Source organism: Calonectris borealis, chromosome 11, assembly GCF_964195595.1.
Source record: "Calonectris borealis chromosome 11, bCalBor7.hap1.2, whole genome shotgun sequence".
NCBI classification, from domain to species: domain Eukaryota; kingdom Metazoa; phylum Chordata; class Aves; order Procellariiformes; family Procellariidae; genus Calonectris; species Calonectris borealis.
This window is the reverse complement of record NC_134322.1, coordinates 11,352,024-11,376,967: the sequence shown is the minus strand read 5'-3', so window position 1 is coordinate 11,376,967 and position 24,944 is coordinate 11,352,024. Positions and strand designations below refer to the sequence as shown.

The window sequence follows — 24,944 nt, the reverse complement described above, 5'->3', positions numbered from 1 at the left end:
TCATCATCTGGCAGTATTTAAGTGATCTTTGAAAGGGGTACGCCATAGCAACCCCACTTTTAAAACCTTTCTGTTTTATCACCCCGGCCAGCAACCCCTGCTGACACCAACTCTCCCAAACCAAGAGGCAGGGAGCTTCGCGGCAGCACCAGTCCTCCCGCTGATCCCCAGCCCTCTGAACCTCCCTGCCCGCTGTGTGCAGAGGGAAGCAGCTGCCTTAACCCCCCTGTCCACCTCCCTTTCAAAGACGAAATCCGTCTCCTACCACACACAAAGATAAAGCAGCAGAAACCCAAGGGAAAGAGCAAAAGCAGGAGCAGCTAACTGGCAGAGACGGCTCTCCTGTGGGTATGCTCCGCTACCTTGCTCCTGAGCTGGTCGTTTTCCTCCTTGCAGGCTGAGAACTGCTTCTTCCAGTGCTCGATGCTGGCCGCGGACTCCTGCAGCGCCGTGGTCAGCCTGGCGTTGCTCTCCCGCAGCGTCTGCAGCTCCGTCTCCCACTTCTTCACGTTGGATGAACTGAAAAAAATAGGGTGCCGTTAGGTGCCTTCACCTTATAATCCTGCGTATCGTTACTCTTTACCTGACTGCAAACTCATCCAGCCACGGTGTGTGTTTACCAATGATCTGTGGTTGTAAGACCAAGCATACTCAGAGGTACCTACTTGCCCCTAGCCATTGCCCGCCTAAGGAGAACATAAGCCTTAATTTGACCATCTCTGCCAAAACAAAGGGATCTATCAATCAACTCCAGCAACAGCGACTTGTGCTTCTGGAAGAAACGTCCTGCTGTCAAAGCAGGCTGTAGGGTTAAGCCGACAGCTGGGATCTCCACCGACTGCAAACAGGGGTTTTACTCCGGCGCTGGGGATGGTCTGTGCTCACCTCCAGAGCGGCGCGGCTGTGCCTGCCCGAGCACCCGCTGCCGTGCAGGCCTGGGGACATGGTACCCGTGCAACAAAGCGACTCTACACACTTGCAGACAGTACAGTAATTCAGAACAGAAGATGTCAGGGGGTTGACACTACCTATATTTGAATTTTTTTTAATGCTCAGCCTTAAATATAAAAGTGTTACATAATTCTGAAGAATTAAACTACTCGTTCCCCAAAGCTTCAAGCTGCAGCGTAGAGCACGAGATTAGAGAGTGAATGGAAGGAAGGCTTTGAAACTCCCTACATGCTAGCTGCCACTTGCCTGTGGAGGCGTCTTCAGCAGGAGGAATGAGCAAACGTTATGATTTGAAATAGGTTACGCTATTGAAATGTCAATAGAGATGATGTACTTCAAATATAATATATGCAACCCTAGAATTGCTCACTGGGTAATGCTGCTTATGGTGCTCCTGCCTTATTTTTTACATAGCTTTTTAAGAGTAGCTTGATCCTGTTATATTTTCTTTCCATTCACAGATATATTCACATGCAAGAGGCAGACAAGGCAAGATCCTAGTAGAGACTTATGGTATTTTAATGTTGTAACTTTGCATATTCCAATGCCTGTATTTTCACTATGGCTGCAAATTACTCTTCTCAGCATTTTCAAATAATTTATCAAAGCAAATAGCAAAAAACGTGACTTCAAGGGGCATTTTCCACAACTTTAGAAATATCCCCCTAAGATTTCTAAGCAGCCCAGTGAAATTGTATTTCTCACTTCACCTTTTTAAGGTTGAGTTCATAAAATAGAATCACAGAATCATAGAATCATTAAGGTTGGAAAAGACCTCTAAGATCATTGAGTCCAACCGTCAACCCAACACCACCATGCCCACTACACCATGTCCCTAAGCACCTCATCTACACGTCTTTTAAATACTTCCAGGGATGGTGACTCAACCACGTCCCTGGGCAGACTGTTCCAAGGCCTGATCACTCTTTCAGTAAAGAAATTTCTCCTAATGTCCAATCTAAACCTCCCCTGGCGCAACTTGAGGCCATTTCCTCTCGTCCTATCGCTAGTAACTTGGGAGAAGAGACCAACCCCCACCTCACTACAACCTCCCTTCAGGTAGTTGTAGAGCGCGATGAGGTCTCCCCTCAGCCTCCTCTTCTCCAGGCTAAACAGTCCCAGTTCCCTCAGCCGCTCCCCATCAGACTTGTGCTCCAGACCCTTCACCTTTACTCCCTTTTATAATTTTAAATATCCATATCTATTTTCATCAAAGTAAATATAGCAAACTCAAAGAGGAGGAAGAGATGGGCTTCACGTGTTATCAGTAGCAATTGCTCCCCCATGGCTTTAATGTTATTTCTGTAGATCTAAAACTTCACAAACAAAGGTGGTTATAAGAGTTGGCATCAGGAGAATAAAAGAGATCTTATTTCATCATGAACTAGATCCGGAAAAAACTAAATGGTAAATATCTCTCAACTGGATACCGGGAGGTACTTGCTAAAATCTGCTCATTCATCCATTCTGCTGCATCATTTAAAATTAATGCAATTAAATTTGAATAATTTCTGTTAATATCATTAGCCATCAGATAATTACAGCACACTATTCCAGTGCAATTTAGGTATTAAAAGAACCTCACCTTTGGGCTAGAGCAATTTTTAATTTATCATTCTCAGACTTGAGATGTGCCTCAGCAGGGCCACCATGTGATGCTTTCTCGTCGTCTGTCCCGTTCACACTAGATGCTCGAGTAGAAGATGGTGTTTCACGTCCAGATTCCTGCAGCACAACACACAAATGAACACTGGGCTTCTCCTGCATCTCCTGCAACATCACGACACCAATTTCTTTGTAATCTTGATCCCACGCCACCCTGCTGAGACCTAGGCTGCGTATGCTCTCCTGGCAGAACACAAACACATATCCTTTACATCTTGGCTGCAAAGCTGGTCAAAAAGAATGAAAAAATGATAATGATACACAAAATGGAAGTGTAAAGTGTTCAAAAAAATTTTTAAGTGTTGTAACTGACAAGGCTTGTGTTTTCTAAAGGTTGGTTGGTTTTTTAAAGATAATGAAACAATACAGTGCACCTGGAAGCACACAAAGTCCAAACCAAAAATAAAAAAAAGAAGATACTGCTCCTCCAAGGAGATGCCATTCACAGACTGCTTGGTGCTGATCACCAATAGAGAACAAAGTGAACCATAAAGGCCACGACCAAAATCTTCAAAAAATGAGTATCCAAAATCAGCCTCTCAGGTCGCTATTTGTGGACCCCACAAAGGGGGTTAGTTGCAAGACTAAGAGCATTCAGCAACTTTTTTCTGATCATGCATCTAAATTTCTCTCTGATTAAAATTCGCCTAACTTTCCTCCAAACATTAGCCCAGGCCAAGAACACCCACTGAACAGTGCTCATTCTTGTCTAATTCAATCTGTGTGAAATTACAGTCAAACATACAGAGAGACTGGGACAACACTCAATTTCCCCAATCTGTAAGAAACCCCCCTGGACACGGAGGCACTTGGCCATATCAAGGTGTGCTGTCTAAAAAAGCGTATCGTACAAATGTGCAACACAAGCTTTTTCCAACCACTGGCTAACGCACTGCCTCTGTTCCCACACCACAGCTTTCAATCCATCACATCCAGGCAATGAAACACTATGGCCACAAAGTCAGTGTCGCCATTGGCAAACCAGACTCTTACAAAAGTAGATTAGACAGATGACAAAAAGAAGTATCTTGATGAATCCCATTTACTGTCTGCTGAAGCACTACGCTGACTTACTTTCCAATCACCCAAAGTACATGTAACAGTACAAATCAAAGGATGTATAGCTTTCCCTGTTATTAAAAAAGTTATAACAGCTCAAGAACCGCTGGAAAAAATTAGATATAAATGAAGGCAAAGAGCATGGATGGATGAAAAATATTCCTCTGACAATGTTAATGTCCAGTAGCTGACAATTACCTTCGGCAATCTTCATTTTATATACTTTAAGCTTGCTGCCAGAAGCTGGTACAGTCCATTAGAAAATTTAACTTTAAATTATTTATCCTGTATGCACACAGGTATTAAAGCTAAATTACAAACCTGGGAATGATTGCTTGAGGTCTCAATTTTCTCTTGAGATCTGTCTCTTGCTAGTTTGGCAGCTTCTTTTACTTCTTGGAATTTCTCTGCAAACTGGAAAAAGCATGAAAGATATTTATTAAAATGATTTTATCCATTAAACTGTTCAGATTACTATATTTATATGGTTCATAGATCTCCAAAAGAACAACTAATTTTGATAATTTAAAATTTTTGGCAAGAAAACCCATTTTAATTCTTTGGCAGAGAGGTTCTTTCATAAGGACTGGGCGTGTTTCTAAAAGAGGACATCTCTGTACCTCTGGCCAATCACAGTAAAAACCCATGGAGAAAAAAAGGAGCTAATAGTGTCTCCTGGTTTGATTTGGTTTTGTTTATGTCCTCCCCTTCCTCTGTTTCACTCGATGTTGACAGTCTATTAAAATTGAAAGCATAAAAGACACACATTTGGATAAAAAAAAAAAAGTCTTCTATTCCTAAGAGCAAGTCAATTAAATTAAAGAATGTAAATGAGCTCATGAGATATCTGCAGGATGCAAGCAAGAGATTATAAAGACATAGAAAAAAACTAGAAAAAGGTAGATCTGAATGTACAATGGGGCCATATGAAAACACAGCTTTTCTGGTCTAATTTTCTTATTACTGGCAAAAATAAAGGTAGAAGACTTCAGGGAAAGGCTTGAACGCTTCCTGTAAGAGGGTTATATCAAGCTGGGGGAGGCAGGGGAAAAGAAAGATAAAGATGAAAAGTAATGATCCCAATCTCTACAAGTTGCTGTAGGACATCTGCTCCGAAGCCAGCCTGGCACTTTTGACATACAAGTATTATCACAGCCAGTCAGGGTTGCAGGGCTTTAAACACTTTAAACGGTGTTTAAAGTTTTAAAAGGAGGATTGCAAAGATGAAAGAAAAGGCATACATTTTTTTTTTAATTAAGATGGGTAGCTGAATGGGTAGCTTTGCCTTCCTGCTAAAGCAGCTTGGTCTCGCTTGCCTGTGTTTTGAGAAACTTGAAACGCTAGAAAGGAAAGACACATTAGAAGTGCATATAAAAAAACCTATTTTAATAATAAAGGGACTGCCATTATATCCTCCGATAATTCAGAACACTTATGACAAAAATGTAAATAAAAGCATGAACACACATCACATTTTATAGTCAAAGAACGGGAAGAGTCATTATCCACTTACTAATCTTATCTTCTAACTCTCAGATTTACAGCAGGTATTTAGCATGCTCTTTCTCAGTAAAATACTGGGACTATAAAGATTGATAAAACAAATCTTCTCCAACTGGTCTAAGAGAAAATTGGATTTATATCTGGAGGCACCTGTGTTTTGTATAACACTCACAAATGGAAATTTCCAACAAACTCACTCATTTGTAAATCCCACGGACGAGCACATTCTCAAAGCCGAGTGAAATTTTGGGTGTAGACTACGATCTGCGACGATGCTTATGAATGAAGATCGAGCTCTCAAATCCAGCTGTTTTATATACAACAGCTGAAATTGCATATGCAAAGTATGTGCTCTTGCATGGCAGTAGTTGCCGCCTGACGGCATGTGCAGTCACTACACACAAATGACTTGATTACCTTTGTAGCGCTACAAAGATCCTTAGGAACAACTACATTACGTTTTCGCCTTAAGTGATTTAACTCCAGCTTTACACAAAATGTATCTCCTGCGGTGACAAAACAGCTATAACAAACTGATTATTTCTAAAATATTGTATCAACAGTAAGCTCTACACTTGGGTTTCGTGCAAATAGTAAAGTTTTGAGTCTCTCTTTTACAATAAATCTTTACGGGCAAGCATGAAAAATTTATGAGGGTTCTTCATGGACTATATGAAATATGAAAAGACAAAAAGAATTGGAAGCGATCTATCAAATTTTATTTTTGCAACTATCTTCATAAAGCACACAGGAGACTGCTGTGAAAAATTATGTGAGCTGAGAAGAAAATGACATTTTTCCACATTTCCATAATAAAAAATTGTGTATGACTGAGCAAAGCTAATCTTCAATATAAAACTGATAATGATCTCATTGCACAATAGATTTCAGCCATGTCTCTAGTTTACCAACACATGCATTTAACATATTTGCTTTTAGAAACAAGTACAAATAACTGAATTTTTCACCATTGTAGTGATAGATCTTCAGCTTTAAGAGTCAAAATATTACCCTTCATTCTTATCGTTGTTACAAATGTAAAGACGGCTGTAACAGAAACGGTGGTGAAAGACTGTCTCTGGTTTTTGTTTACCCCACACCCTTTGAAACAGTCAGTCCATGAAGAGTTCTGGTGCCGCTTCTTTTTCATTCTTAGCTAATTAATACTTGCTAGATTTTACTGACAGTCTATTTTTGAAAGCTACAGAGGATCACTTGGCTTGTTATGAAATTAAAGCCTTTCACTTGATTACTCTTCTGAGTGCAGCAACGCGGTGGTGACAGCCCAAACTTGTGTAGCATTACCAACGCTAATTGCTACAGCAGCAGAGCAGGCGCTTCTGAAGCTACCCAGATCCCAAGGCCGTCTCTGAGAGTGACGGCATGGCCACAGTGTCTAATCACTGGCAGAAATTAGAGAGATGCTTCCTCTCCAGTAACCGATTTCTTCTGTCCCAGACATAAATAATTGACAAATAATTGAAACTACAAAATCATGTGCCACCTCCAAGATCTAAGTTGACTTTGAGCTATCAAACCTTTGCAACAATAGGGAGTGCTTTTTAAATGTGAAATTCCTAGTTAAAAAATGAAATAAAATGAAAACTTGGTAAATGTGGTCTCGAGGGGCAATGCATGTATAAATACCCAAAACCAACTAAAAAAATCATCATGCTCCTTCTTCTTCCATCCTTACCCTTCATCTTCCCTTTCTTCCACCCTCGTCCTTGGGCAGACAAATTTCCCCAAAATTAGCAAAAAAAAGACTGGAGTACGAGAAACGCCAACTAAACACCATTCCAATAGCCATCATGGATTACATGACGTGTCTTCCCATGCCCCAGGAACCTGTGAAACTAAACTGCAATATGGAAAATATTTGCTGCTACCAACACTTGTGAAGTCTTTTAAAGGCTGCTGCAGCCCGTGAGCACGGTTTGATCGTGGGTCTTGGCCAGTGAAATTTCATGGGGACTCAAGGATGCTACTGTGCATCGCACAGATCACTTAAAGGCTGTTCAAATCTGCAGCCAGCTTGTCACCTGGAGAAATATGTATATTTTTAAATAGACCTTCTTAACATTTTATACATTAAAAAGCATTATTTTGTATGTGTAAATTTTAAGCTCCTGATCTGGCATAATATTTTACGTCTCCTACTGACAAATTGTGCCAGTGTCAGACAGATGAAACAGCTGCTCCCACCCAAAGCAGTCTCATAAATATTTCATCGCCCTCTCGGTTTGCAGAAGGCTGGGTGATGCGACGTTCCCGTTGGGAAGCACCGCCGTGCCGTGACCCACAAGGCACGCATCGCTTTGCCCTTGGTCTTCTCTGGATGAGCCCACAGTACCAGGCAGATCAGCAGCAAAAAAGACTACTTACTCCAGAAAGTGGCTGGTAATTTGCTCTAGCACAGCCAGAGCGCTGCCAGCACCGAAGCCGGTGGGACCGGGGGGGCTCCGTTGCGTGCTGGGGACAGGGGCAGGCTCTGCTCCGAGCTTTCGCCGCTGCAACACAGCACCGGGCAAATACCGCACACATGATGTGTGTGCATGCATAGAAATAAAGTCCATTGCTTCCCAGATGCTGGCCACAGTTGCTTTACGATGTGCAAAGTCTGGGTTTCTCACCTGCATAAATCTTTGTCCCTATGCCCTTGACTACCTACAGCTCCTCAGATAGCATGTCTGCGTCGAAGCAGCCTGAATGATAGCAGAAATTTTACTTAACCGCTTCATGTGCAAAACACATCACTACCTTTACAGCACCAGCCCTGCCTCTTCATCACACCCAGGCACACCATTAATTCTCACCTATTCCGAGTTGCCTGCAGCGATGTATGAATAATGTCACAGGGTGGGGAGGGGGGAAAGGAGGGTCAGCAAGTCCTGCAAGAGGGGAAAAGGACCCTGAGTAGGACGTCAGCTTTAAGCCCTGGGATTCTCCCATCAACGTGAACGGTAATTAGGTTACTAGGTCACTGAATGCAGTTTTCGTTAATGGCTCACGTTTAATTTGAACTGCTTTTCCCTATAGGTACAGATTAATGCTTAAGTATCTCAAGAGAAGCAAGGCATTAGAAAGAGGCAATATCTTTTATTAGGCTAACCAATATACTTAAAATGCAGACTTTTTAGGCGTGCTAACCTATTCTCATGTCTCATTATTATTCATTGTTTTCAGCAGACATTTTTCAGCTTTATTTATTTATTTGTTTTAAGCCAGGGCTATTGATCTCTGGTTTAGAGGAGTTTTAATATGTCCTTCCAATTCCTGACTAAAAGCTTCAATTATTTCCAGTAAAACTGGCAAGCTTTAATTTATATCTTTTATAAGAGTATAATGATATCAACATAAAATGAAACTTGATTTTACTATTCCCAATACACTTATACATCTGTAATCTCTCCACCATCTCTGATCTTTTGTACTAATGGTTCAATAATTAAACTGAGGAGCAAGGATGATAATGTCTCATTGCTTTGCATGGTGGTAATAAACCAGGTTTTCTAACATTTTCCAGATAGACAACTGTCAGATTTTTTTTTTTTTTTAAATAGATCATCTTGAGCTATTTTCAGAAGTACTCCCCTTAAGCTTCCCTTTGATATTCTGACCAGAAAAAGTCTTTCTGCTGGTTTCGAAAGCTTTTCCTGCAAGTAGAAGGCTGTATTATTGGCAGTGGGCTCTTCAGCAGATCCTGCAGTGCACGCAGATGCGCATACCGATCTAGAGAGAAACACAGCTGGCGCTGGGGCCCCTGCCCCACGTGACATGTTTTTCAGATTGGCTCTAGTCCGGCCACACGAACATCAAAGAGCTGCTTTCTGATACCAGCATTAAATTTATTCTAAGTACGTGTTTGAACAGTTTTGGAGAAGATAGTAAAATCTCTCTGATTAGGGTGCAAGGACCTCCAAACGCACCTCGTGCCTTGTTATACCTCTCGTCTCCCGAGCCAGCCTCAGCACCGCCTGCTCCGCGCGGCGCGTGGTGCATGTTTAACCCCAGCCAGCACCCGGTGCCGTGTGGTCACCTGTCATGTTGCAGAGGTGTGACTTCAGCAATCCGGGATTAAAAATTACTATCCAATGGTGCTAATTCTTTCATTTGGTGTCCAAAGGTTGCACTGTATCATGCTTATCTGTTACTCAGAATAAACCTAGGCCCACTTTAATCCTCCCATATTCCCATACTACTTATTTAGCTATTATGAACACCTCTTTACCACAGGAGTGGAGGATATGCATAGGTGAAACGAGCAGTCCTCTACACTTGATTAAGCATCATAAAACACAACCAGCACCAGCACCTCATTTTCAAAAAATAGTTTTGCATATGATTGGTTGGCCTTAGCATCCCAGAAGAGCAGATTATTGCCATGGCACCTTTATGGACATCCCAAGTCCAAAACTAATTTAATGTGAAAAGTAAAATATGCTTTACTTTAAGAAATATTTGCAAAAAATGCAATTCTCTGGGAATTGCAGTAACTCAGTAAGACAGACTTAGTAAAATAAATTCCTATAACAATTCAGATGATGGAAAGGTCCTCCTTCTATCACAATGGTCTGCCCTTGCTCTTTTAGACACTACAAGGAACATCTTGTTCTCCTGATTCTTTTCATATCGAAGCACACAAGAGGACAGCAACACGAGAGACGGTGTGCCATGCCCAAGGACACAATGTTGAGTTAACTGACAAAACCCAGTGCCAAGTAGCCATGCTGCAAGTGTCAACTATGTGTTAGATAAGTAGGGTTTTTTTACTGCATGAACAAACAAACACCTCAGCTACTTGTCTAGACCACTAATCTAATGACAGAGGATGTATTTTAAACCACTGGTTATTCATTACAAGAGGCAGCTCTAGACTTTACAAGCCTGCTGTTGTAGCCAGTCTCTGGTCCAGACAAGTGCTGCATTAATACCAAACCCATGTTTGGGGTGCAGCTCCGAGACACAGCTCTGCCAGCAAGCCTGGCGTCAGACTCCCCGGCTACTCATCCCCCATCTCTGCCACAACTCACTGTCACCTCTCCAGGTCTGTGATAAAACCGCTTTGGGTCAGGGCTGCAAATCACACCACTGAGCTGAAATGCCAAAAATGCAGTGTTATTTTAACCCAGATCAGTTTACCGAGCCTCCTGAGAGCACGGCCCCACCAACAGTGATATCTGCGAAACCAGGGCACCAGCAAGCCCCGGGGGCTGGCAGCTCTACCTCGGTTAGCTACCAAGACAGCGCATTTCTGAGGCTGGGATAGCAACTCTCTTCCTTCAGAGACGTCAGGCAGCCCTAATGCCAACAGTCCTGGCATATCAGTGGTTCCCTTGGCTTTTGGTGCCACTTTCAGCTGAAATGAGCAGACAGGGCAGGCACAGGCCAAAAAATACTTCAGAGTTCAGGTTGTTTCTGTAAATAACTGAAAACACAAATGCTTTCAGCCATGCTGGGCAAGATACTGTTGAGACCACCTCGCTAGTACCATCGTCAGTGGTCAGATTTAATTTAGAGTTTTGACCATAAAGTTTGCAATACTGCCTGTTCCTGTATATACAGACACTGGATAATTATAGGAGACTGGCAACTTGCACAGATGAAGAGGACTTGCAGAAGCACGCAGCTCAGAAGAGGTCAGATGGGTACATGCAATTCTTCATTAACAACAAGATAGCCTTTGCAGAAATTCAGTGAGCCCCCGTACCTTCGTCAGCTGCTGCTCGGAGGGAAAGCCCAAACCAAACACAGTATTTGCTCTGCTGTCCGCCCACTGGCCAAACTTCTGCGACGTTTTAGTGAAGGTCATGTTAGGTGTGATTGTGCTGTTTATGATCACCTGTTTAAAAACAGATCAAAAAAGAATTAAAAAGTAGAAGCCACATCGGAAATGCATATCCTAGCAACGGTATCATCCAAAGCAATTAGCAGTCTAAATTGGGAAATTGCTGTATTCAGAAGATTTTTTCCCAAAACAAAACAGTTTCTATCTTGTCTTACTTCGTGCAGGAATTTTGATGTTTTGTCTTCTTTTTCCAAAGCACTGTCACGGTCCTGCAGTTAAACACCGCTGCAGGAACATCACCGAACTCAAAGCGACAGCAGGGACAGGAGCTATAAAATTACCCTGGCAGAAATGCCGATGCAAAATCCTCTTTTTTCAGTGTCACAAAGGCACACGGCTACTCCCACCACCCCGCCAGGCACCCGGGATGGCCCGATGCCTCCAAGCAGGGTGTCTACCAGCAACACCTGCGCTCAGGCTGGAAGAGGAAAGAGATATTTCCACATTTCTCCATTTGGCCTCGGGCCTCCACACGTAGGATGCCTGAGATATGTCAGAAATTAAAAAAAAAAAGAAAAACAACAAAAAACAAGACAAGGAGAAGTTGATAGCTTAATAATGAGTTTAACGTGGGAGGGTGGTGAAGTGCATCACCAACAACACACATGCAGTATCAAATGTGGGCCTCAAGACAAGTATTCTGCCTCTTTACACAAGTTAACTAATATCTGCTTCACCACCAGCAACCTTGAAAGCAACAGTGGTTCTTGTAATTAAAGAAATAGCCAATGTGAGGAAGGCTGTTGGGATGAAACCTCTAAGGAACTTAGTGGAACAAGCATAAAATGTAATCTTGCAAAAAGGAATGAGATATATGTCAGTTCATTATCAAAAATCTTAACTTTATTTGCAAGATACATCATTATATGAGCCTAGAGACTCCTTCCCCTGGAAATTAATTCATGTACAATGTTCTTTCTGCTAACAGAATAGGAGCTTTCTTTAGTAACGTGTACCATCATTTCCAATATGCAAATTATGCAGTAATTCAGCCAAATCTGTGGGACAGTTTAATTAACATGATCAGGAAGTATCCTGGCAACATCATTTACTATGTATTCCAAGCAGGTTTTTTCCTAAGCTATCATTTACATTTAGCAAAAAGTGTGAATTAAATTTACCAGAGAAAGATCATTCCTTGCCTCCGTCCCCTCCCTAACTTCTGACCTCTGTGCTGATGCTTCTATTTGCTTTCTTAGAAATTGCTCAACTTCAGTGGCTCCCTCTTTTTGCATCATCACTTTCAAATAAACATACGATTTGCTGCCATTTCCTACCGCTGAACGTTTCACCAAAAGGATCAAACCAGACGAGGGCCAGGTGGCTGATGCTCCTGAAATTGTTTTTTGCATGGGAAGAATTGGGGAGGAAAAGGGGAGAGGTGACTCTGCAACCAGCGCTGGCCAACACGCACCGCACCGACACCAGCCTTCAGGGTCGAAACATCTTTTTGAACGGCCAGTTGACAGGCAGAGGTACCAGCAAAGCTGCCCAGACGCACCCTCCTCCGGCTAAGTCACACAGCAGAAACGCAGCCAATATAAAATCTAAGTGCGATTTCAGAGATTTAAATTAGAAGAAAATCAAAGATTTTATGTAGGGTTTTGACAATGCAAAGGGAGTATGATGATACGAGGATTGCATGGTACAGAGAGTCACAAGAACAGGAGGAAAAGCTACCACCAAGCCAGAAAAATCAGGATGCTTTCCAAAAACTTTAAGGAAAGCGCTGTAAGTATATTTCTTCTTTAAAAATCTTACATCAGACAGATGAACTACTTACAAATGTTTAGCTTCTCAAGTTACAGAATTTATTTTAGAAGCTCTGAAATACACAGAAATTTCAACTGATAAAAAGTATTACTTCAGTCCTCCTGTGCCTATCAAATTAGACATCTGTGGGGAAAAACTAATAAAATGACCCATTTTATTGAAAGGCAAAAGCCTCACTCACTGGAAGCAGACTCCAAGAAGAATAAAATTCTTCCATACCTCCTACAATAATCATTGAGTAAATACAAATATATAAAAAACCACACCAAAGATATCTTTTAGACCACCGTCCAATGTTATCAAAGAAGTGATAAAAGGAATAATGAAGCCTGCAAATTGTAAACCACGAAACATCTTATTGAGCAATGAAATGAATTACATTAGCTTAGCACCTTAGAGGTTAATTTTTTCTATAGCCAGTGCAGAATCCAAGAGAAGGTTGTGGCGATCACACACCTTCAAGAAACTGACAGTTCATCTGTTAAATTTATAATAAGCTGCAATTATTATTGCAGCTGGAAGCCGTCTCTATCTTTTTTTCCTTAAATCCTCCTCTGTCAGTCAGGCACTTCAGAAATGCTGCGTTCCTACGGAGAAGAGAAAACCTAAGTAAAAGCTTAGGAGATTAAATCAGAGCTCATGGAAACCGTTCAGAGGAGCTGGATGCTGCGGACACATCGCACTTATCCACCCGGTCTTCCTCCCCATCCTCGCCCCATCGCCCCGTCATGCTCGCAGGAAGACGCTGTAACATTAAACTTGGGGAGCATCAGCCCATACATTCCCTTCCCATGTAAATCTGGTCATTGTTTCAGAGCAGAGATACTACATTGGCCAGGGAACAATCATGTTGGTTGTGTTTAGGAGAAAGAAAGGGTGTTATGATTTCAAAGAACAATGAAAAGCAAGGCTTGCAAGCGCCCCTGCCAGGTAACCCAGCCTATCCCCGCTCCCAAAGCTGGCTCAGCCTCGGCTACGTGAGACCAGAAGGAAAGTACTCCTCACCACTCCTCCACCTCCCGGGCAGAAGGTCTCCAGCCGGGGCAGAAGACAGGGGAAGCCTTTGTGGCCACCGCAACAGGAATGTTCAACAAACCGGGAAAATTTTCTTTTTTCATGAAAGCCAGAATTTTCCAGTTTCAAAGGAAGAAGGAGCTGAGAGGAAGGGCGCAGGAGGGAAAGGACATATTTGAAAGCTGCTGTGGGCAGGATGAGCCCGCGGGCTCTTTTCCACCCCTAACTGCAATCCAGTATTATAATTCTATAAGAAAAGGCAACTCATCAATTCAAATGGGCTCTTACGAAATAACTTTGCATTTGGTCCTCATTCATATAATACACACATGGTGCAATTCTGGCTGCCTCAGAAAACTTTCATCCAGGATAATGGATTCAAAAGACAAACTACTCTCTAATCAAATGCAATCAATCCCTGAAGTGGTTAAAGAGTTCTCCCTAAAGACAAAGGCAAAGAGGAGCATAATATAATAAGCACCTTACAGAATAATAAACTCATTCGTCATACTGACTGAGTTGTCTACATGCGGTTAAAAAAAATATCTGCCTTTGCTCTCATCTACATGCAAGCGTATCAGATGGCGAACATTCCTGATACATCCGCATAAGCCAAACAAAATCTCATACTAATTTCACTTCCTTTGGGAGAAAAACAATCCTGACAGGTCTAAATTTTTATTTAAAGATGACACAGAAGAATTTTCACAGTATAAGGTAGTGCTACGTCAACCAGAAATGACTCCAGACATTTAGAGACACACGGGTATATTCATCAGATAAAAGTGAATGCAAATAAGCTGGCGTAGAGCAGAACGTTCATAGGCTGTAACACACCCATCCCGCTGCCTTCCCACGGCCAGAAACTGCCAAATAAATCAAGCAGGGAGAGGTCACAAGACGACCTGAGCGCGTAGAAGGAAGAAAAAACATACTGGCAGCTCATGCCGTTTGTAATATATGAGCGGTGCTCACATATACAGCTGCCATTTCTTTTAGGGGATGCTTCGAGCATTTGAAGGGTTCCCCTCCCACACTCCCCCTATCACAACACCACAATAAAGAGGCAAAGCCGATGTGGCTCCTGAAAATACATTTTCCCGAGTCACCGTTTCATTAACGTAAGGTGAACGTGCGTGCCGGCTGGCTGGAGTACAGAGGGAGCGGAGCTGGAGCAGCACACGGGGGGCCGCCGGCTTCGCTCACAGCGCACGCCCTGGTCGCATCGGCCCCGGCTCGCTAGCTGCGCAAGAGGGAAAAGCAGAGACGAGAGCAAGCTCAGCTCCAAGGGGAGGAGAGCAGCGATCACGGCGGGCACTTGGCAGAGCCACCGGCGCAGCCCCGAGGAGGAGGGCCAGCGTGCCGCAGGAACCGGCCAGGACACTTCTGTCTCTGATGAGACACAGCGAAGGGGATGATGAGCCAATGCAGCCAGCCCTGTCAAAAGCTTCTCTACCTGGGAAAGACTGAAATAACAGCTATGAAATAGCTAATTAATATATTAGCCAATGTATTTTCGAACTGCGTCAAATTAAATCAGAAAAGGGCCCCTTATTCTGGAACAAGAGTGACAGATTAGGAATTTTTCTGGAATTTTCCCTTTAAATTCACATCACCTGTTACTCTGAAGTAACCTCACCTCCAAAAAAGCCCCAAGGCTCAAGGCCACAGGATCTACCCATTAAGAAGTCACTACATTAAAACCTCCCCATTTCATTTTCACACCTCTGAATATGTGCTTTCCAGTTTACAGACCTTGTGAAATTTAATTTCCCCAACCCACCAGGCTGCTAATCTTCAGTAAAGATGTATCCCAGTCTAAAAACAGAACTGAAGAGGGAAAGAAGCTGCTAATCCTCTGGCCACAGCTATCACAGGCTCAGCAGGTTCTTCCAGCTCATCAAGTCGACGTGAATCAGAAGGGCTTGTGACACTGGATGTGGAGATGAGGAGACAGTGATGGCTTTGCAGAGAAATTCTCCCTCTACCCCAAATGTTCAGCAATTCCCTCGTGGAATTAGCCCACCTACGTTTCCGTGATTTGCACCATCCTTCATGACCTACCACCCTCCCTCTCTCTGCTGACAGCTTCTAGGCTTACGTGTAATGTCTTTTCTCCAATATGTCACTGGAGATAAAGCGATGATCTCATTTCTAGTCCTACAAAGCCAGCACACACATACATATTGTTAATCAAGACAGTGCTATTAAAGGGAAAAAAGAGAGACCCTTGCTGAGGCCACCTAAGGAGGCCACCTCCAGAGCAGGAGCAGCACAAAGACACGTTACAGCAGCGTAAGAACTTGGGGATGAAAGAACGAACAGCCTTTGGCCAAACAGTGAACCTGTAATGCAGGAGGATTAATTACAGTTGTTTTACAAATCAGGGCCAGCAGATGTGATCAAATCTTTCTCCCCACCCTTCTTGCTAAGTCTTTGTAGAAGGTCCGTAAAAAGAAAAAAAAAGCCTGGGAAAACTGAAAGCAGCAACAGCACTTGTTCTAGCTTTGCTTTATCTGTTGCACCTGACACGTAGGCACTGCTTTACCTGGGACAGGCTGAGGGTATGGATTAATTAGACTGGAAGCACTGTAAACATATGTTAAGAGGAGCACTGGGTGTCTCCATTTTGCTGTTCCTCCTGCTCTGCTCCATTGTTGGTGCGTGACTGGGGGGCCCAGAGCACAGGGTAGGCAACAGTTGGCAGGACATCTACTACCAGACTCTTGCTCCGGGTACCCATCATTTTATCCCTACAGTGCCAGTAAGCCTGGCCAGCTTTTCAAGAATTACTGTTCTACACACTTAACCAGGACAATCGTTATTTCACCCATCGATGGACTCCAAAAGCTTCCATAACTACACCATGTATTTCTGTGGGAGGAGGAGAGGAAGGGGAACCGCAGTGATTCATCCGCACTCTGCAAAGAGAAAGATGCCAGGACACCTCGCAAGCTGCAGAGGACGTGCTGCAGTCCGAAGCATTTACTTCCCAACCTGAGCTCCCTCTGCAGAGAGGAGATTCACCTTTCATGGATAAAGTATCTCACATGCTGCTGCTGCTGCTTGCTTTGTAGGGAAAAGAGCATTTCTACAGTTGCACATCGCTTTTTTTTCCTTGCATCACCTTGCATCCCCAGGATAATTCAATGAATGATGAGGTTCATTTTTAACCCCAAAAGCCAACAAATCAAACAAAACCCACAGAGCTCTTGTCCTCCTTCATGAAAAGAGATGTAAAAATAGCCCCCTTTCCAATAAAAAGACTAATAACTGTTTTTCCTCTGGTAAAATATTTCTGTTGTGAAGCCCTCACTGAGAACCTGTCTAAATGCAACGAAAGTGGGTTCATGATTATGTGAATTCTATTAAGTGAATCTCCTGCTACACCTACTCCACTGTGCTCTTTTTCTTCCCAAGGTAATTAACATCTCTGCAGAGTTGGCTTCCCACCTCCTCCACCCAGTCTAAATCTCTAAAATCTCCTATTTTTGCTTTGACATCTGACTAGAATTTTTTTCCTTTTAGGCACAGCACACACATCCACCCTCCCACACGATTCAGAGCACCAGCAGCTGTTTCATGAAGAAAATCTACAGCAAGGATTTTCAAACCCTCTACGCTGGAACAAATTGTTACCCAGGAATTTCATGCAACATTTTACAAGATATACAAACCAAGATGCTTGTGTGTTATTTTCACACAAGAAATAAGATTTCTAGCTTATCAGAGACAGGGAGAAGAATACAGTGGACACTTTATTTTTTTTCTAGTGACTAAAATTGGGGTGACGGAGAAAGTTGCATTATCTACAATTAGATACAATTAAACACCACCCACCCCCACCCCCCGGTTATATCACATTCACGCTTTAGAGGATTTAATAAAAGCATATAGTCTTTGTGTATGAATCATTTAAGCACTGATCATTTTCTGCATCCTTCAAGCTGTATGACAACAGCTTCACTTAAGCCTGAAGGTCCCTTTGCAGAGGTCAGAAATGGCATGGCCACGTGGCATCGTTAAAGACGACTCTACTCTTTAAAAACCTACACACCCCAGCAATGGGATAGCTTACCACTGCCTCTCTAAAATCTGGAAAAACTGTCCCTCGGCATGAGGAATGGCCAAGGGCAGGTACCTTATTTTTAGGAGATGACAGGATCTACTTGGCATCTTCTAAAGCACCTCGAAGTGGTCACTGTTAGATGACAATCAAGGGCAACCAGGTCTAGCAACACTTAGGAGCAATACACTAACATAACTGAAGACACAAGGTATCTATGAGATAATATAAAATACCAATCCTTCTGCGTCCTCAGAAATGCCTCATCCCTTATTTTGCTGTTAGAAAACAAAGCTAGGAGGTTAGCTGGGCCTCATGTGATCATCTTGTTCACTCCTCAGGGAGAATCAGCTTTGGACTTCAGCTAGTATTTAATGACTGACAGTCATTTATACTATTCCTCATTTTCCATCTAACAACCACTGTGCCATTGGATGCAACTTCACAATCCAGAATCAAGAAAGAAGTGATGTTTGGTTTTTTTTTAAAAAAACTAGAAAAATACTGCCTTGAATTATGTTTGATGCTCAAATTTTAAGAATACACAATGCAGTGTAGTTTATTTATAAACTCCATCTGGCATGACTTGATTAGCACGTCTCATACATTAACTCTCCCAATAGGGATTTCCACATATTAGATACCTCTGGCACTACAGCAGGGGGGGAGAAGGGAACAAATAGTTTATATAGCTGTTTCAGTGGACAAGCAATCCTTAGAGTTTCATAAAGCACAGCTTATAGGAATTATTCTTTATTACTTTCAGTAGCTGAACTTAAAAAAAGAGAGAGTAAAAATCCCAGATTAGGAAACCAACAGCTAACCAGTGCTGCATTTATTGCAATTCTTGAAGTCCCTAACACCCTGGGAGGAGGCTGCAGAAAGCTCGAGGGGATGGAGCATGTGCTCAGTTCACCTTGGGGCACGAGGTTCCTCAGCCTCCTTATTATTTCTTTTGGAAGAAAAAGGCAGCACAATGCAAAACCCGCAAGCAAGCTGAGCATCACTGTGCTCCCTGGAGTCTGGTGAGCAGGTATGGAAGTTTTTACCATCTATAAATTTGCTTATTTCAGTCTCATCCCACAGGTTTTGCTTTGATCAGCTAATGAAACCAAAAAGATGAGGGAAAGCATCTGTAAACTCTACCATGTTGTGCCTATGTTGATGATGTTACTAAAAACTTTGAATTTTTTCTCAACTTTCACCTAACTACAGGCATGGATTATTTTCACCAACAAATTTGTTCAAGATTCTTCAAAAGCTTTGCTAAGTTCAAGGACCATGACTTAAACCAGGCATCCTTTGCTTGATTCCGGGTTTCTTTACAGTAACATCACATGGTTTAATTAACCTCTCCGGCACGTTCAGATGCCACATTCATACTCAAGTCTGGTGATCAGAAACAACTCTGCGTGAGGCAGTTACGTGCTGAAACACTTCCTTTAACAGAGCTTTTCCGAGAAATTTTATGGAGAGGTTTTAAAAAGGAAAAATCTACCCAGACCAAAGTTTCCCTACTTGCCAGCAAGCGGTGCAGCAAGAAATCCTCTAGCATGGATTTTTATCTTTTCCTTTTTTTTTTTTCCTTTTTAAAGAGTAGCAAATTGTATTTCTGAAAAGGTTTCTGCAACCTCCTGGCTTCAGTTGCGTGTGGTCTTTCCAGAGCTAGTGACACATGCGCGCGCTGTACATACAAGCAGAAAAATGAGCCAGATAGGATCAAACAGTGGCAGATGTGCTTCTGTTCCTCTGTCGAGGATACAGCTGTTGCCAGCACGTTGTTATCTTTTCTCCTAAGCTTACTAACCAGCTTCTGAAGGATTTACTTCCAGAAATAATCCAGACATTGAACAGAGGATTTTTCACATTTTAAAGTTAATAACTTGGAAAGAGACTAATATAGAAACATTTAAGTGATAGGAGTTCTACAGCTCTAGACTTCTTTTTTTTAAACCAAAACACATCCTCAGCAGATGATCATGATTTCTGGTTGATGCAGTCTCAAGGGACCCACCACATTTCCTGGCATTTACTTTTCTCCATTTCTCAGCTTTTGACAAGCTCTCTTTCACCTGAAGCCCCAGGTCTTGTTTGTGCAAACATTTTTAATTTTTCCTTCCATCCCCAGCTCATCTCCACCAGTATCAGCAATTCTGAAATTACCACTGCAGTTAAGCCCTAACAGTATTTTTTTTAATCCTCTGAACACTCAAGGACCTGTCCACACAAGCGCACCCAATGTTACTAGCTCTGCCTATCTAAACCAGACTTAGCAACTGTTGAAAATTCTCCTGCAGACACAACTCCAGGCCATGTACTCTCCTCCCAATTATTAAATCCTGCACCTCCCCTCAGCCTGAATTTGTGAATACTTGATAACACCTTAAGCAAATAAAGGATGATGCAAGTGGGTAGTCTCATCCTTGGCTGACAGCTCTGCTTCTCCTTTATGCTTTATTTCTTCATCACCAAATTCCAAAGAAAATGTTTTCAAGTTATTTTAAAGTCTAGAGAGAAATAAAAACTCAAGTAACTTTAGTCAAGCCAAGTACACCACAAACATAGACAACACAAATATTTTAAGAGCATCAGGGACTGTTATTTTCCTTAATTTCATTCACCCTTATTTCAAAGATGTCTTTGAGAAGAATGTGAAGTCATGGTCTATGTAGCAGGAGGATCCAGCGCAAACCTCAGTGTGCTCACCCCACATAGATCCTCCTTTTAAAATGTGCATTTCATTTTCTATTTGCATCTGCCCTGCTTCAACTTCCATTAACGCCAACACTCACATTTCTCTTTGATACTGCACAGGCCGAATGATTTATGTCTCCACAGGACCCCTTTGGAACATAGCACTTTGGGCACACCCCGCAGCTTCGAGGTGCCCAACCCGCCACCCCACGCAGACACCCTCCTGCCGCTACACCCGCACCCCGGCTGCAGCGCTGCTGCTGACCCGGCGCCCGCGCCCCAGCCTTCACCGGAGCCACAACCTCTGCCTAGGAGGCACCAGCATCACCCACTGGTGGCAAGTTTTCCTTAAACTGAGAATTCCCCCTGCATCATTCAAAGTGATGCTAAAAAATCTGGAAGTTGCATCACTACAATTCTAACATCTTTAAATGAAATGAGGAAATAGCTATTAAAAATATTAATTATTTACTGCAAGTTGTTTCACTGTCTGAGTGAGAGACCGGTTCCAGCTTAGGTGAGGCTGATGCACTACGTCCCAGGGCAGGACAGATGTTCTGCTCTTAATCTGCTCATCATACAAAATGAAGAACAACTCCTCTACAAAAGGAGCAGCTGCCTCTCAGAGAGCAGCCCAATCCAGCTTCATTATTTACAGCAACAACAAGCCCAAACGGGACTGCAAAAAGCAGCTAGAGACTCTTCAGGCATCTTTTACAAAGTACTTTGTTTGGTACAATTGGTACTAGAACATGTCTCCGGCAGACGAGCATCGTCCTCCAGCACAGGCTGGGAAATCTGAACCGGGAAAAGTCCACACTGCAGCTGCCTTACAAAGCAAACTCATCTGATGAGAGTGATTAAATGGCATCAAATTATTTTAAAGGCTCTAGTATGGATTCATAGTATATACACGCTGATATTATAGTTGCTCTGTCTCAACAGTAAAGTACTTATCTATTATATGATGTATATATAAAGATCATAAAACCACAACTAATGTTTTTACTTAATAGTCATCTTGCTAGCATAAAAGCAATGAGATGTTTATTATAACATACACACAAACTGTGCACACTGGAAGACAGGATTATGCATTAAAATTATATTTTATACCATGTTTTTGTATTTCAAAAGATGTTCTTCCTTTTATGTGGGGGGTTAATTAGTTCCATTTGTTGGAATCACTCTTTTATGGCTCCAGTATCATCTCCAGTGCTAATAATCATGTTGAGATCAGCTCAATAGTTCATGAAATACTTAACATACTATGATAAAGAAAAGATGAAGGCCATCAAATATGCTCAAATTTCTGTATTACAGTAGTCAGCCAGACCAGTACTGGAAATCTTTTCTTATGGCATATGAAAGTTTCTTTTGTGGACAGGTAGGGACAAGAGTGCAGGAATACTGGACCAGTCAGCTCAGACCTCCAGAGGTCAAAACCTGGTCACCTTTCCACCGGCTTACCCTAATGCGGTATCACCCTTAAGCTGGGATATGTCTTTTGGGCTCTTCAAGTGTCACACACCGCCTTTTTGATGAGAGGTCCTTTTCGTGTTGGCTCTCAGTGTCAGAAGTGTAGGTAATATTGAGCTCGTGCTCCCCCCAGACCCCTGTTTTACGGTTGGCACTCTTTCTGGGATGACCAGGAAAGAAGAGATTTCCCACCCAGTCCGGGAGAAACGGCGTGAAGGGCAAAACAGAGCACGGCAGAAAAAGTTTTGAAAAAAAAGAAATATCCATCTCAGTTACCCAGCGGTGAAAAAAGCTTTGAGAAGCTGGAATTAAAAAATATTTTCTGCTAGTTTAATCAGATTTTACCAGCAGGGGCTCTCTGGAAATCATAGTCCTGCCAGTGCTGCAGTCAGCAAAATAATCTTCAGGGCGAGGAGCGGGGCCTCTCGGCATTTCAGCAGGCACAGGGCAGCCGGCACCGCGCTCCTCCGGGATGCACACAGCACTCCCGACAAGCGATGGCCATAAATAAAACTAGGACAGGCAAAACTGGAAATAAAAGAATCTCCATCCCTTTGACAAAACACCCACACCTTTCAAAATCATAGCATTTAATTCAGGATTTCTCTACACACATTAAAAAAAAAAGGCAACACTTTGTAATGTCACTTTTCATGTACTTTTACATCCCTTTATCTTTGGCTACCCAAGGCTGTAAAACATCCTCTGATCATTTCACTACAAAAGTATTAAACCTGGAAATTTAGGTAGTTAAAAAACTTAGGTATTTAAAAAAAATTAGGTATTTAAAAAATACAAAACATCAATCCACCTAATTCATCGAGCACAGGGTCAGGCGAACACACACTGATACTCTGAATGCCAAGAGGGAAGGCGATGCTGTGATCGTTTCTGCTACACGTTATCACAAATCAGACCCAAGAGGTCTTAGAGGCACAGTTAAATGCTGCCACACCAACGCAGGCCCCTGGCGAGGTACGCGTTGCCAGAAGCCTTTTTTAATTCAGTGCCAAAAATTTTGTAATATCTAAATTACTTGGTAGGTTTTTCCTGAGAAAGAGTTGCTGTTGGTTTAATGGCTGAATTTACGTCAATGAAAGAAAAAAAAGAACATAAAGAACTAGCCAGATGAAGGAATTTCATCCGTGCTACCATACCCTGCAATTTTTTTCCTGTGAAAGGAAAGCTTCTTAAATCTAAGAGTCACCTTTTGGCAAAATATTCTAGGATATTTTTAACAACTGTGTCTTAAAATAATTCCACTTCCATGGGCAAAGAAAATGATTTGTTTTGAGTCTCTGAACACAGCACTGGAAGAACTCTGAATGTCCTCCTCGTGTGCCGAGGACACCTGCCTCCAGTCGTGAGAACAAAAAAAGCATGGTCATAAAGAGGTGGGCAGCTATTAAATTAGGTAGCAATTAGGACTGGTACAGAACTGAGAAAGCCAGAAATACATTAAATATTAGCAGATTTACATATCATCCCTTCTTACCTCCCTGAATATCTGCTACCACATGCTGCTGGGGCTCTGTCCCTGCCAGCTTCATTCTGCTCTGGAAATCACACTGTCCGTTCTTGCTGTGACGCTCACTGATAGATCCCATTATAAGGGCATATACGCCACTTAATCAAACAGCTTCATCATACTATATAATGTACTGTATTCACTTCGGGGTACATTATGTGAATACTGATTGGCAAAATTTTGGCCATATTCTTATTCTTACTAATTGCAATTTACTTCAGAAATAGACCCACTGATTTTGCTTTCCCAGCATAGCAATTTTTCTGGTTCTCTCTTCAATACTTTCTCACACTTATGCCCAACTTAGCTGCTGATCTTCAATATTCAAGGTAATTGTTAGGTAATAAACTCTCTGAAATGATCTAGCAACTGGAAATGTGTCAGCCGACATTTTTTTTTCCTCTGAAACATGAAGTCTTTGTTTCTGTTTCATGTGTTTACCAAAATTACTCTTGAAATCTATTCATCTTTTTAACCCTGATTTTAATTTTTTCTAGTCATCTGTTTAAGCATCTCACAGAGACAACTTAGGACTGGCATCTGAGATGACTCTTGCTGTGTCCCTTTTCTTTGCTGCTGCCATCTCAGAATGTCTCACTATACACTTTGTTGCTGGCTATTAATTTTTAAGATAGCTTTGTGTTCCTTATTAACCACTTATTTCTCAAAAGATGAAAATGATGCTCTTGCAAGCACAAGTTCTGTAGAAATATAACATCTGAACATTTGAAAATGAGGACAGAAGGTTGTTTCTGAAGGATTGTATTTCCTTCTCAAATTCTATGCAGAAACAAGTTTCTCATCCTTTCCCCCTTGTCTATATTGTTTGGATAACACGTATTTCCAATTTATAAAAAATAAACAAACCCACCAACCAGGGTACTACCATGCATTACTCCAGAGAATGACAATGGATATCGGTCTGAGTAATTTTCATGCTTTCAAACTTTTCGCCTCTAAAAGGCAGAATAATGTAGGTCACTTTTAATGAGGAGCCCTGTGCGTGGCTTTCCCCACACATTACACAGCAACCGGGCACTTGTGAGTTCATGTTCTCCCTGCATCGTCACCGTATTTTGTCATTTTTCAACAGGGTTGACTTTTGCCCACAACTCTGGGCACTTTCATACAGTGAAGTCTCTTGGCTGCCTCATTAACTCTGAATCAGCGTGTGCCCTTGCATTTTACTGTATCATTTCCTCCAGCACTCATTATGCTGCTGTTTAAACAGCCTCTGGCCAGAAACTTCTTAAAACATCATGATGAAATTACATTCTCGACAACATACAAGTCAATTATAAGGTAATTAAAAGATATACTAATCTATTCCCTTGTTTGGTAATGGTATCTTGGTTAAGATCATC

At 42.2% G+C, this 24,944-nt stretch overlaps 1 protein-coding gene across 1 annotated transcript in view; it reads right to left on the bottom strand.

Annotated features, from left to right (window-relative positions):
* The window catches only part of HOMER2 (homer scaffold protein 2), a 58,678-nt gene that overhangs the window by 6,361 nt on the left and 27,373 nt on the right, over positions 1 to 24,944 (bottom strand). The window contains exons 3-6 of the mRNA XM_075159971.1: positions 10,889 to 11,020; positions 3,997 to 4,089; positions 2,537 to 2,676; positions 363 to 519 (exon numbers count right to left, since the gene is read on the bottom strand). Of these exons, the coding sequence (XP_075016072.1) occupies positions 363 to 519; positions 2,537 to 2,676; positions 3,997 to 4,089; positions 10,889 to 11,020 (522 nt within the window). The remainder of the gene's footprint in view (positions 1 to 362; positions 520 to 2,536; positions 2,677 to 3,996; positions 4,090 to 10,888; positions 11,021 to 24,944) is intronic.